General features: G+C 33.8%; 2 protein-coding genes across 3 annotated transcripts in view; both read left to right on the top strand.

Annotated features, from left to right (window-relative positions):
* LOC119832908 (protein strawberry notch) overlaps window positions 1-3933 on the top strand; it is a 34236-nt gene extending 30303 nt beyond the window's left edge. For both annotated transcript variants that reach the window (XM_038356743.1, XM_038356734.1), the window contains 3 exons: window positions 1-129; window positions 325-472; window positions 820-3933. The exon at window positions 1-129 is cut by the window's left edge and continues 31 nt beyond it. In XM_038356743.1, coding sequence (XP_038212671.1) covers window positions 1-129; window positions 325-472; window positions 820-923 — 381 coding nt within the window. In that variant the 3' untranslated portion in view covers window positions 924-3933. The remainder of the gene's footprint in view (window positions 130-324; window positions 473-819) is intronic.
* A 947-nt stretch (window positions 3934-4880) lies between these two features.
* LOC119834179 lies at window positions 4881-13640 on the top strand. The gene is made up of 3 exons (XM_038358490.1): window positions 4881-5021; window positions 5667-5792; window positions 10528-13640. Exons 1-3 carry the CDS (start codon window positions 4980-4982, stop codon window positions 10681-10683), a joined length of 324 nt encoding a protein of 107 aa, XP_038214418.1. The 5' UTR covers window positions 4881-4979; the 3' UTR covers window positions 10684-13640.
* The last annotated feature ends 321 nt before the right edge of the window (window positions 13641-13961 follow it).

Here is a 13961-nt window from a genome sequence, read left to right as displayed (position 1 = left end):
CAGAAGAAGTACAAGCGCGTGAGCGCCGGCGAGGCGGAGGCCGCGTGGCGCGCGCAGCACGCCGCCTCGCTGCGGGTCTGCTCGCACGCCTACTGGAAGGCGGTGTGCCGCAACGCGGCCGACTGCGAGGTGAGGGGGGGAGAAGGAGGGAGGTCAACTGTTTTTGGGTTCATGAGACAGACTGATATACACACAGACAGACAGGAAGATAAACAATGAAAATCTATTAATACGATCTCGTTCACTTAGTTTATGCTAAGCAGGTGTACGCGAGTAGAACAGCAGAAGACAAAATGTTAAATGGCGCGTGTTGTCGGGTTGCAGGTGGGGCTGCGCGTGCGCACTTACCACGTGCTGGCCGGCTCGGTGCTGGCCGTGTGGGCGCGCGTGGAGGCGGCGCTGGCGGCGCGCTCGCACCACAACAAGATGCAGGTCGTGCGCCTCAAGACCGACGCTGGCCTCAAGATCGTCGGTCAGTGGCGACTGCTTTACTTTTGTTTACTTTTTAATTTTATTGTAGGAAATAAAGAAAGGTAATACGTTTAATACGATTCATAAGTACACAAATAAATAAAAAGAGATACAGGAAAGTACACCGAGAAGCAATCAATAGTTTGGGTAATACTAAATATGCCACTATCATAACTAATGTATACTGTAACAATACTATCTATTTAAAGATGAAGAGTTTGTTTCGCTACACCCAGAAACTACTAGACCGACCAAAGATCTTACACCGTCTTAATAATGCGATTCCTGAGCGCTATAGGCTATATATATGTATATAGGAAGTATATAAAACAATGTTATGTCCCCCAGGCACACTAATCCCAAAGAATTGCGTGGAGCCACTGAAGGAGACGCTCGCGTCGGACGCGGTGTCGGTCACCGAGCAGAAGTTCGACACGGACGACCTCAAATGAGCCCATAGACAATCGCCCAGAGATAGATTCGGGCCCACTCAGTTCCTTGCGGTTCGGGACCACGGCGCTTGTCTATGGCCATAGATGACTCTGACGAAACGCGTCGCCGCCGACGCGACCCCACTGTCTGTGATCCATAGACGGCGCCGAGTTGTCTATGCGCTGTAGACGTCTATGATAATGTGTATAGTAATTTATAATTTTTCCTACGGTTGATAGTGATATGCAATCTAGCCAAAGGTGTCTCTGGCCAGGCGTAGACGACTACCTGTTGTCTATACCTGGCTCTATATAGTCGTGTCATTATTGGTAGACTATATAGTTGTGTAATGAACTGTGTTGTTTATGGTTTACCTTGGAGTATTGTGATATTTAAAGTGACCAGCAAAACTAATTATGCTCGAGCATAGAACCGTTTGTCTATGCCCTGCGCATAGAAATTGACGACCTAATTTCCGTAGATTATAGAATTCTGTAATCGCATTTATTTAAAAAAAGTTGTGTGTGATGAATAGGCAATTATTGCATTATAGTGATACATTAAAACCACCGGTGTTGTCGTTTAGACAATCGACTGTTTGTTAATACAATATTTTTTGTTACGGTATTAGTATAAACAAGATTATATTTTAATCTGTTATGATTATAACTAGACTTTGTCTATGGCTTGGTCTATAAGACCATAGATTAAACCGTTCAGTATGCACAGCCAGTCCAATATTGCGAATGCGAAATCATGCATATAAATAGTAACTTAAATAAATACAATGTACTGAGCATTGTCTAATTATAGTTGAGATAATAGAAACGAAAATGTTTAAACATCTTTGCTAATATGCTTGTCTCTTTTTTACACTACTCGCTTTATTATTATGAATATAACGTACAAAGAAAAACCCAAATTGTAGCTAGATAGTATTTTTTTATATTTATAAAAAACAGGACTTCCGCCCGCGGCTTCGCTTGCGTAGGACACTAGCCTCCCAACTATCTCGAGACTCAAAAATCATACTATGCGTCGTGCCGTGAAAGAAGAACAAACAGACACACTCACAAATATTAGTAAGGATACTATGCTTACTACAAACACAACATGTTTAAGAAAGAGACAGGCGTAAAATAAGCGCTTATTTCATTCAACAGTTGCTCAGTCCAGTTGTCTATGGAATATGTATTGAAGTCGATGGTATAATATTTAAAACTAGTATGATCCATAGACTTTGGCTCATGTATGTCTATGTTTGTTTTAAGATTTAATACCTAATAAGATTTTATCAAAAATATCATTTCACTCTACCTATAAGCTTCACATGCCATTAAATAAATATGATATTTTAATCACATTCTTTCTTACGAAAATTTCTTGAGAGCGAACGAGACAAAACACTTGTAAGTGAGGATATTATAAAAAGATTTTATTGAATAGCAAAGGACTATATATTGGTTATCACGATTTCCATGAGATTCGCAAATGTAATGTCTCATATTGTGTGCTATGAAGAAAGAATGGTTTCTATCAATTGTATATAGGGATATATCTACCAAGAATGTACTAAATATAAACTCAAAGAGAAAGAGTTAATTTTATTAATTCTTTGAGTCAATTCTCTCGAAAATATAACTGCGTATACTTTTTATAAATTTATTGGATTTATATATAAAAAAGTTACATTAGCGCCAGTGGGATAAGAGATCTACAGAATAAGTTCAAAAATGAAAATTCTTGGTACATATGTTCCATACAATTGGAGTTAAGTAAGGCGGCCTTATACGTCCTGCACGGACAGAGCCGGGTCTCGACGTAGTGTTACGGGCAAGACGCGGCGTTGACTGACATTCGATGTAAGTAGTAACCACGTAATACGTTATGCACCACGTATTTTGTATATTATCAGAGTGATTTGGCGCTATTTTTTTTTTGAAATTCGAATTTCTTTTTCTTTAGAAGTCAATGACTTGATTCGTATTTCTTAACTATGGTTGACATAACGTGTTTTTCAACGGATGTTATTGCCAAATGGATAAATAATTAATTCGATGTTATGTGATTGCATCAAGCCAAAAAGTAATTAGAGAATGATACATTTTGAATACTTTAAAATATATGTTGTACACGCAAATGTGAAAACAACAGAATACCAAATTGGTTGCTTGCCACAGTTTGTAATGTTTACGAATTTACATGTAATTTTCTTATATGAATTAGTGCGTTTTAGTTTAGTATAGTCGGAACTATGGAGTTTCAAAATTGATTGAAATTTTTTAAAATATGCAAATCACGTACCGTGTAAAAAGTAATTTGCACCGTGTATATATTTTTTAAGTAGTTTTTTTTTTAATTGCAGTTTTCTGTAAACGCAATAGATCCAATGTCAATTTGAACTTGAAGTATACGATGTAAACATTGATATAGTATTAAGTAACCACCGCTAAGCCTTAAAGTTGTTAAGGTATAGTTTGCTATGATTTATTCAGTAACTGTTTAAATGTAAATATTTATTTTATGGTTGTTTCAAAAGCATGCGTTATGGCCAGTTCCACAAGTTCGGTGTAGTTGAGCTTAATTGTCAGATTAATGACAAATAATATATGAAAGCGGACATCAAGTGTTAATATGCTACCTGTGACTATCAGCGAGTTGTGAAACTGGCCCTTGCAGTGTTTTTACTTATACTATATCGATGGGTGTAAGGGAAGCGTTGTACAAAGTTATGTTTAGATGCTGATTTTTAATTTTAATGAAATAAATTACAAATGCTTTAGAGTTTAGTGTTGCCACTATAAATGTTTGATGTTAAAAAATATGGAAAATAGTTTTAATATGTGCAATGGCGTTAAAGATAGCGTTTTTTAATTTAGTGTTACGGACTTGAAAAATATAGATGGAATAGTCTGTTCTTTGAAATATTGTTTCATAGTTTCGTATTTCAAGCGACAACATAAGATGATCTCTGATTATAGTAAAGCAATCGTTCGAAATATAAACATTAAAAACTTTCACTACTATCCTGTGAATGTCTATATTATGTATGTTTATAAAGACAAATAAATGTATATAATTATACTTGACATTTTATTTGTAACCTTAAACCTCCATTGATATGCATTAGAAGAGTTGAGATATGACCGCAAAATTTTGCTTCTAAATTATTTACTACTTACTACAACTAAATAACTTCATTAGTGTGGTTCATTTCAGTTCATACTTGTGCTTACTAATACTTACAGATCCGGACCGAAAATTTTAACTCTAAATCCTACCTATATACTTCTACATTTTAATGAGTTTTAAGAAACTTACGAAAATTGTAATCTTTGCTCTCAACTATATAGCGAATAATAATATGTATGTTTTTAATGTAGAAGTGGTCAATGTCATAGCACGTATTACTAAGTACTAGCTGTGACCCGCGGTTGAAATCGCGTAAGTCCGTATCCCGTAGGAATATCGGTATAAAAAGTGCCTATGTGTTATTTCAGTTGTCCAGCTATCTACGAAGCAAAATAGTATTATTATTCACCAATAGATGTCAGGAAAAAAAAAAACACGAATATGACATTTTCTAAAAAAATTCCTAGCTAGATCGATTTATCGCCCCCGAAACCCCCTATATACTAAATTTCATGAAAATCGTTGGAGCCGATTCCGAGATTCCAATTATATATATATATATATATATATATATATATATATATATATATATATATATATACAAGAATTGCTCGTTTAAAGGTATAAGATAAGATTACTAGCCTATTATCATTGTGTAGTGGTTGACGTTTTAAATCTTATTTAGATTCCAAATTTGAACTGTGCTCCAACAAAATTTGCGACAGTTCGCTTTTCTCTTAAAATACTATCCGTCTATATAAGTGTGTTATCTATGCTACCCGTCTGTTGTCTCCTTGTATCTGTCAAATGGTCTGACATCTGAGTTTTGACATCCAATATTTTTACTCTTAATTTTTTGTTCAAGGAAAATGGTCGTTTTGCGGTTTTACCTTTCCTTCAATTCTAGTGAATTATAACTTAAAATTTTAAAATTACCTGTGAAAATGACAGAAAAAGAGATCGCAATTGAGGAATTAGATGATTCGGTGAGTTCACTGGTGATACACCGTTAAATCTTTGTTTAATTGCTATGGTTTTATTTAGGTCAATGCGCCGCTTCCCTATATAAATAATTTGTGAAATACTACTTCACTCGCTCTAATTCCCCTTGTAGCTTTGAACTTGAGCATGCATTATTGTTATACGAATTTGGTATGGAGGAAAACATACATTTTAATTACGTTTTTATTTGCATAACGGGTGTGCCGCACTAAGTTTGTATGTTCAGGATGAGTAAGTCTTGTTTAATGTAAATTACAATACAGTTAGCTACTGTGTATGGTCACAAAGCGAACTGTATGGAAATATAAACACCACAAGAATTCGTCGTTCAATCTATTTTGTTTACGTTTTCTATTGTATTTTCCCGATGTTCGATTTTATCAATTCTAACTATGCTTAATCATTGATAAGATTTGCATACACCCGCCAGATCGATACTACTTCCTTGAAATTCATTTGCTTCCTGTATGGTTATAATGGATGGACATTTCTTTTTTCATTTCCTTTAAATATGTTTTATATATTTTTTTTATTTCTGTTTATAATTTTCACTAGTATTTCTGATTTACCTGAAACCAATATTAATGATGACAATGATTATGAAATGTAAAAACTCTTTAAATAAACAGATGAAACAAACCAACGAGCAGTTGGACCTAATGGAGTGGAACCTGGATGGAGGTGGGAAGGAACTGGTAGCTCCAGTTGACCGCCAGGATGTCTGCCTTGTTAACTTACTTAAATCGGTGTCAGAGGTGAGAAGGGCTGAATAGCTCCATAATATAATAATATATAAACATAATATGAACCCTCTTTTATGTATTAGTAATTTAATTATAAACAATACCTTTTTGTCTACAAAAATCTACATTTTATACTTGTGAAGTCTTCAACTCACAAACTAGGAAAATCAATATGTTTTGTGACAGCACCCTCCTACAGATTAAATGAAGTATGTTGTATGAAAGATACTTATGATATTTTATGAACTTTTGTGATAGAATCATATGTAATCATAATAATGTGCATGACAAGCACTCATTTTGCAATTCACACTGAATTACTAACAAATTATGTGTAAATAAACTGTTTATCATTATTGATCACAAGTAACTCATATAATTATTAACTATTGCTACTAATTTGTATAAGATGAAAATGCTTATATTAATTGATCTTATTAATTGCCTTTATTGAAATATGTAATGTAACATATGAATTTTAGACAAATATTAGTATTACTGTTTCTAAATTACACAGTAAATTTCCTGGTAGGGATTAGAATATAGAGGTTTCCAGTATGCACACAAAAAATAAATGTAACTCAATATAAATAAATAATTGTTATCAGCCAATAAACAGCCTCATTGTCTTGTGTCTTTAAGATTATGTAAAGATGCCTTTCTCATACCTCCCTAACTTTATTTCCAACTGATTCTAAGGGTGTTCTGTATTGCCCCAATACCTTGACTTGTCCTCATACAGCTTAGTTCCTGATAGCAATAAAAACTGGAGCATATTCCCCTATAGCTTACATAAAACAACTACAAATAAATCACTAAACAATCTATACATAAGCAGCCTTTTATCCATCCAAATTTCAACAGTGGCACATATATAGACATTATTTTTTATAGTGGGGATATCTTTCATAGATGCCCACGGGCCCTCGTAGAAGTGGCCGTAGGTTGTGTCGGATTTCTACCGATTAAACCCCCTCTATGTTCCGTCGGGCCGCATTGTTGAAGGGGCCACGGGTACTTGTTGGAATTCGTCCGTAACTACATTATATAGACTAGTACTCAGGGATCACATAATATAAACAATGGTGAAAGAATTTTTGAAATCAGTCCAGTAGTTTTGAGAATTTTCTTCAATTCGTATTATTAGATATAGACTGAAACGTCGCACCACTACGCTCCTGTTAACTTTATCACGTGACATTCATGATTCACTGAACATGGCCTTATGTATTAGTCAAAAATAGAAAGCAATCAGCAGAGCTATTTAAAGAAAGTTCCTATGTACTGCTTGTATGTATATGTTGGCTTGTACGTCACTCTCAATTATATTAGAAACTAGTTTTGCCCCGCGGTGTTATGCGCATTAATTTACTATCATAGTGCAAGCGACGGAAGCACTCGAATAAGAATATTTTTCCAGCTTTTGCAATATATTTCACTTCTCCAATCCTAATTGTCGTATCGTGATTTTATATACCCTACGATGCAACCCGTCTTCGTCCGTGGCATATATATAGCCAACGCACTTGGGGATCACACAATCCAATGCTGAAAGCATTTTTGAATTCAGTCCAGTAGTTCCGGGGATCCGTTCAACAAATAAACACACTCAATTTTGGGATAGATTAAAATAAATCGTAATCATAGTCGTAGTTAAATTTAAAAAATTAATATCTTAACTAATAAGTGGAACCTTAAAAATATACTTAAACTAAAAGAACACGTACGTCTTTTTTATTTGTTTGTGTTTACATCCTTATTAGGATAATACAATAAACTCATGAAGTTATTGTTGTGTAATTAATTACCAGGGTGAAGCTTCAGTTCACCCACGCGTCCTTGCTAAGATGTAGTGTCCCTTAATGTAAAAATTTTAATTGAATCTATCCGTTTACAATGGTTCAAAAGCCTAAAGGAATCTATTACATACAAACCTATATATGTACAGATGAGGGATATAAGCGAGCCAAAATTTAGAACTTTTAGGCACTAGTGTCAAGATCTAGGTCAATAATTTAGACCTAGATCTTGTGTGGTTGCATTGCAAGCTCAATTCAGAATCATTTCTATTTCCACCTAACCTAGAAACAATGGTCTGAATAGATGCGATTTTTAAAAACACTTATAAGAAGGGTAAAGTTATGCACTAAAATTTGCCAAAAAACCAAATATGTAGACAAATGTTGGTTCTAATATATCTTTTTACTAATATTATAAACGCGAAAGTTTTTTAAGTATGGATGGATGTATGGAAGTTAATAACTCTTTCACGCGAAAACAGTTAATCGTATTTGTATGAAATCGGAACAGAGATAGATTATAGTCTGGCTATAGCATACAGGCTACTTTTTACTCGGGTACGGGTACGGGTAAGTGAGTGACGCCGCGGGTTAGTTAATCAATAAAATAAGAAAAACACGACTGCTCACTTTTTAGTTTTGCACTTATGTTCTTTTTACGATTTTTCATTTAATATCCATATTGCTACTTTAAGAAACAAGGAGATAACGCCCCCCCCCCCCCCCCCCTCTTTTCTTTTAATTTTACGTAGTTTGCGGAAGCCATGTTGATAATCACTGATACATTTCTGATAATAACAACGACACCGTATAATTATATCAATATTTTTTTTGTTTTTGGTTTTGGGCTGTGGGGCGTGCTAAAGAAATGGACATACAGTTAGATAATATGTACGTTTATACACACGCTCGAAAACTCTGCATTTTTTTTTAAATCACTACTTCAATTCGGTCAAACGCGGTTAATATTTTATTATATGAAATGGCGTGCAATATAACTGCTCTTATTTTCTAGCGCTGTGGGTTAAGACGATACAGATTTCATTAGCGTATAACTCATAAATATTGACGTAAGATATGAGTATATTTCGAGTCAATATTTACTTTGTACTGCTAAACATTTTGTTGTGTTTCTTCTATATTGTGATAACATGAGATATCTTTGAACTTTTTATTGGTATTAATAGAAAAAAATAATGGGTTGATAACAATTATTTATATTTCTTATTATAATTTAAAGTATTATAATGCTCTATGGTTTTCTAAGCGTTTTTTTTTTATTTACGAACATCTTAAGTCTAAGAAGATTGTTTAAAAAGTAAAATATTTATTTTTCAGCCCCTTGCGTTATAAATTGAAGACAGGTCAGACTTTACTCAGTGTTCCGTTGTGTTTGCTTATAGCTTGCCATTTTCATTCGTCCACTGATGATATTGTTTATGGACAATGAAGCGGGATTACAATTTGAATCAAAACTGGAGTATCATAATAGCAGACGTTGAAATGAAAGCTTTAGATGACATTGATAACAATACATTGTTCAAGCCGAGGTTTTCAAAAACAATGGATAGTTCGCGATTCGTCGCCATTTTTTATGGATATTCATGAAATATTTTTTTACGTACAGTAGTAGATATGTAATAGTATAATCCATAAGAGAACTTATAGAAGTCGATAAGAAAACAAAGGGGCGAGTGGGTCAGCTGATGTTAAGTGGTCACCGCACATGGTCACTTGTAACAGAGGCTACACGTGCTTTGCTGGCCCTTTAATACGCTCTTGTCTTGAAGGTCCCAATGACATATTTGTTTGGGAACAACGCAGGTGGTGGTAGATCATAGAAAACAAATTAAACTTTAATTTAAAACGTTAAATATTTTATTCTGTGAGACAGTACCATGAGTATATCGAAATAACGGTTGAATATATATACCATAGACAATATGATGTCAAATAACCGATGAATAAAATATAAAATGGCAGGCTGTAAGCGTTTCGCTTTGATAGTTGACGGGCTTAAATGCGATACGAGGTTTGAGCCAGGCCCGAAAGTGTACTTACAATAAATAATTACTTTTTGCGAAAGCCTGATCAACAGGAGGCAGTGTTGTCGCTTGAACTAGGGCTTCTCTTTTATTTGCAGGAGTTGCCATGTCGAATATTTCTCGTGGATCCGATATCGTTTTTAAAAGTGGCTGGGTTATTTTTTTTAGTGTTTTAATTGTTATATTTATTCTAGCAGCAAAATTTCAAATTTTAGTATGCTTACTTTTTGTTTGTAAATTGACGTACCATAAGTGAAGAGTTGTTCTATCAAGTAAAGTAAAAAAAAAATATTAACGATGCTTTCTTACTATCCAGCCATTTTTAAGCTTGAATTTAATTTTTATCTTCGCAAACACCACACTCACATGTTACTTCCCATGGGATACCATGTCCATGTCATTATTTCTCGAAATCCATTTGTGTTTACGACAAATTTCTTATCTCTCTTTCTAATCGCTTACGTGTGAAGAGCATTAGAGATAATTCGTTTCCGAAATGTGTTATACAGTTGCGTGATATGCAATGTTGTTATGTATTGCCAGATGTTAAATGTTGCCATATCGTCTTACTTCTGGCTATTTAGTTTGTAGGTTATCTCGACCATTAAAAACTAGTGTTTAATCTAAATTGAGTCAAGTTCGAAAACGCAAAGAAATAAAATGAAATGAAATTTTTATGGGTGACAAAGTTTAATAATTTGTGGCTTCATTTAGTTTAGTGTAGACATTGATAAATGAATGTGGTCTTGAGTGATTTAATTGTATTCTTATAAAATATCTGGCGCATACATGACAACGATGCAACGTAACTAAGGGTCGTTCCATACTCTCTACTTTATCATCGTAAAATCGCAACGTGCGGAGCGACCCTAACGCAAGATGGAGTAAATTGTCATTGTACAGGTGCGTTCCGACTATCAGCAGTTGCGTCGCGAACTGATCGAAGTGCAAGCTCTGCAGCGGGAGCTCTCGACGCGGCTGCGCACGCAGTTGCGACTTGTTCACGGCAAGTTTGCGCGGCTGCGACAAAGAATCGCAGCCGCGTCGCCGCCGCGTTAGACGCACTATAACCCACTGCCCTTACTAGTCATCGTCTTTTGGAGATATTTAACTATAAATTTACAGAGGCTTCCTTGAATATTGAAGTGTAGTAACGTTCAAACGTAGCGTTGAAACGTCTACTAGAAAACGCTACGTGTATAACGCTCGTACGCCCGTGAAATAGCTGTCAATTATTCCCTTCTCTTCCGATTCCTATTAATTTTACTAGATTACATTATAAAATTAGTGCCAACGTAATTAAATAAATATTCAATGCACTATTAGCAATAATAATTAATCACTAGCATAGTATTATTGATCTCAGCTACTGAGAATTAACTATTTGATATTTAAAATATTTTTAAGAGGGGATAACAACAGTATGATGGTATGCGGTGTGGAAATATTTTTGTATAACTTATGAATTGTTTTATTTGTTAAGCTAGTCTTTTTTGAAACCGGTGCACACGATTGTAAATTTATCTAAACCGTTTCGTATGTGCTAACCCTAATGTTAATTTAAATTATGAATTAATATGCGAGGTATGTGTTGATGTCTGAATTAATGAAAGAATGTCGGTGCTATGTAATTGAGTGAAGCAAGGTACAGATATCTCAGGTCTGAAAGTCCTATTCTAATTGTAAATTACATCATTGATTTTATAATTGTACTATTGTAATAATAAATTTCAGAAAAACTTTGGCTGTAACACGTTTGAGCGTGTAATTAAAAAGTTAAAAGACATCGAATATAGGATGAGAATGGTAGATATGTGTCGGATTATAACAATGTTGGGCTTAGTACGAATGAATAGACCGTAGCCCTTCGTCTGTACCTTAACACGTTTATCGTGGCTAGTACTCTTAAGATTTAGAACAAATTTACATTAAAAAAGAGTCTTAGAATTTAAACGTTGCATTTATTTTTTCGCCTTTTACATTTAGGAAAATTGTAATATGTGTCATTACACTTAGCGTTGTTACATATCGAATATTTGCATGCTTCTACAATCTACGTATTATCTGTGCACGGGGCGAGCGGACATGTCATAATCAAACCATTAAATCTTCAAAAAAAAAAGTGTCAAGTTATGGCGCGAAAATTTTGTTTGACTTGATTGCGTATTCTTTACGTTATTTCTATGTGTTTTGTGTTTATTATGATTTTAATGTGATTAAGACGTCATTAAATTATTTATATTAAACAACATAGTTTTACGAGTGAGTGAACAAATTGATTTGGAAGGCAATTGAAGTTACAGTATTGTCATACTATCTTAATATTAAAAAATTAACTGAAATTATTCGTAGAAAATGGCCTATAAAATGACGTGTTTTATCGCCTTCCATGTTTTTTCGGTCCTTCATTTCTCTCTTTATTTGTATAAAAGAGGGGCATTATTGTACCACAATTAAGTATCGCTCGAAAATGACCGCTCGCCCATATAAATCTCACTGTAGTTGTAAGAGAAACACATGTCTGAAACTATGTATAAGTCTTAAATTATCGTATACCTTTAGAATAGATCGTAATGTTTAGATAAAATTTTCAAATTTCTTTGAACACTGTGTTATTTATCTTTTGTTGTTATATTGTTGAATTATATATATTAAAAGATATTGAGCTAAGACCACGCTAGATGGAGCATTTTCACAAAACCTAGTGTTTTATGTTATATAATATTTATTTTGTCTTGGAACAGGAAGAAATAATGGACGTATCGTATTAATATAATATTTCTCTAGTCTGGTGTTTGCCCAGTATCATTTAAAATCTGGTCATATATGTCTTTTGATGAAAAGTTATATGTATGTATTAGTAGGTATTATCCTAAAATTCGTTGTATCCAATAATAACTTAAAAAACACATTCTGCACGTCGTATGATAATAATGATACATTTGAATGAATTCTTTAAGAAATAACTTTATGAATTCACATCGTCCACATTTGTAGCGCACAGATGATTAAAATTACATTAAAATAGTTTAACTATAGAAAATCTCGATCATTAATAACAACTGGATACACAAGAAGCGATACAAAATGTTCCGACCAAAAGTCCACGCAGGGTGGAGGTTTGGTGTATTCTAAATCCGACTTTGACTCGTCCAAATAAGGTTGAATTTATTATTGTGTACATTGACCAACTCGATTATATTGTGCAAAATTATTGCTTTTAGAAGAAAAAACAGCAGTCATGCTAATAAGTTGTAACATTTGTGCCGATTAGAATTTTCCTAAACACATAAAGGACAGTTTAAAATCGTTTTTGATAGGATTGTGTATTTAGTTATCTTTAATGATCGAAAATAGATAGAAAAAGTATGATAATAGACATTATCAATATTAAAGTGCCAAATATGAATCTACTAAGTTTTTCTCGAATGACGTGAACATAATTTTTCATATTCTTTAATTACAAATTTTTATCAATCCTATTATTATTCACTAATTTTATTTTGAAAGTGCTTTACTGGGATGCTTTTGTGATCATTTAACTATTTAATCTTATGATATGAGGCGGCCGACTACCAAAAATTTAATTTAGCAGATTCTGTGACGGTTTAAAGTCAAATTGTCTTCTTATACTTTTCACATGCTAGGGTAACAACTATCAATTCATTATTATTTGGTGTTGTATGTGTGTGCTGTACATTGAAAACTTTTCGGCGTACGTCACTTGTATAGTAGGTTAACAAAATAGTCGTCAATGCTTTTATATTACAAAGAGGCTAGGCTACGTCAGCGTTACTTGTAGGTCTGCAGTTGGTCGCCTTATATAAATTACGATTGTAATATAAATCCAATTTACAACTTCGATGTCCAATTTCGACAATATTTTATTATTCCTATTTTTAGTAGTTTATTTCCTAAAACTAGGGATTTCGTTTAACTGTAATTATTATATTGTGTCTGAGACATTTACAACCCATGTTTAGATCGATTTTTTTAATAAATAATATTTTATGGTTTTTATGTGTTTCATTTTATGTATGCTGTTAAGGATAAAACAGTATGCTACTTAGCTAGTTTTTTATATAATTTTGAACGTATTGTCTTAGTATATACACTATTCTTACTAGTATTACTCAAGAGATCAATCAACGATCTTCTGAAATGCTATAGACAGATTTCCTAATATCTCCCTCCATAAGCTTTCAAATATCCAAATGCTTGTATTTTGTTTTTTGTAATGGCTTGGTTGGCCATGGTTACAGTACCACACGATGGGCCATTTATATAACTTTAAAGACGTTCGGCGTAATCGAGTATTATTGTAGTAGGAATAAAAA

The sequence above is a fragment of the Zerene cesonia genome, chromosome 2, assembly GCF_012273895.1.
Source record: "Zerene cesonia ecotype Mississippi chromosome 2, Zerene_cesonia_1.1, whole genome shotgun sequence".
NCBI lineage: Eukaryota > Metazoa > Arthropoda > Insecta > Lepidoptera > Pieridae > Zerene > Zerene cesonia.
The sequence above is the reverse complement of the archived record's forward strand: the minus strand, read 5'-3'. Positions and strand labels throughout refer to the sequence as shown.

Bases quoted from the DNA above. Each gene is read 5' to 3' on its own strand.
- LOC119834179 (XM_038358490.1), top strand. From the start codon at position 4,980: ATGACAGAAAAAGAGATCGCAATTGAGGAATTAGATGATTCG. The intron at 5,022-5,666 runs GTGAGTTCACTG...TTAAATAAACAG, and splicing joins TTGAGGAATTAGATGATTCG to ATGAAACAAACCAACGAGCA. The intron at 5,793-10,527 runs GTGAGAAGGGCT...GTCATTGTACAG, and splicing joins TACTTAAATCGGTGTCAGAG to GTGCGTTCCGACTATCAGCA.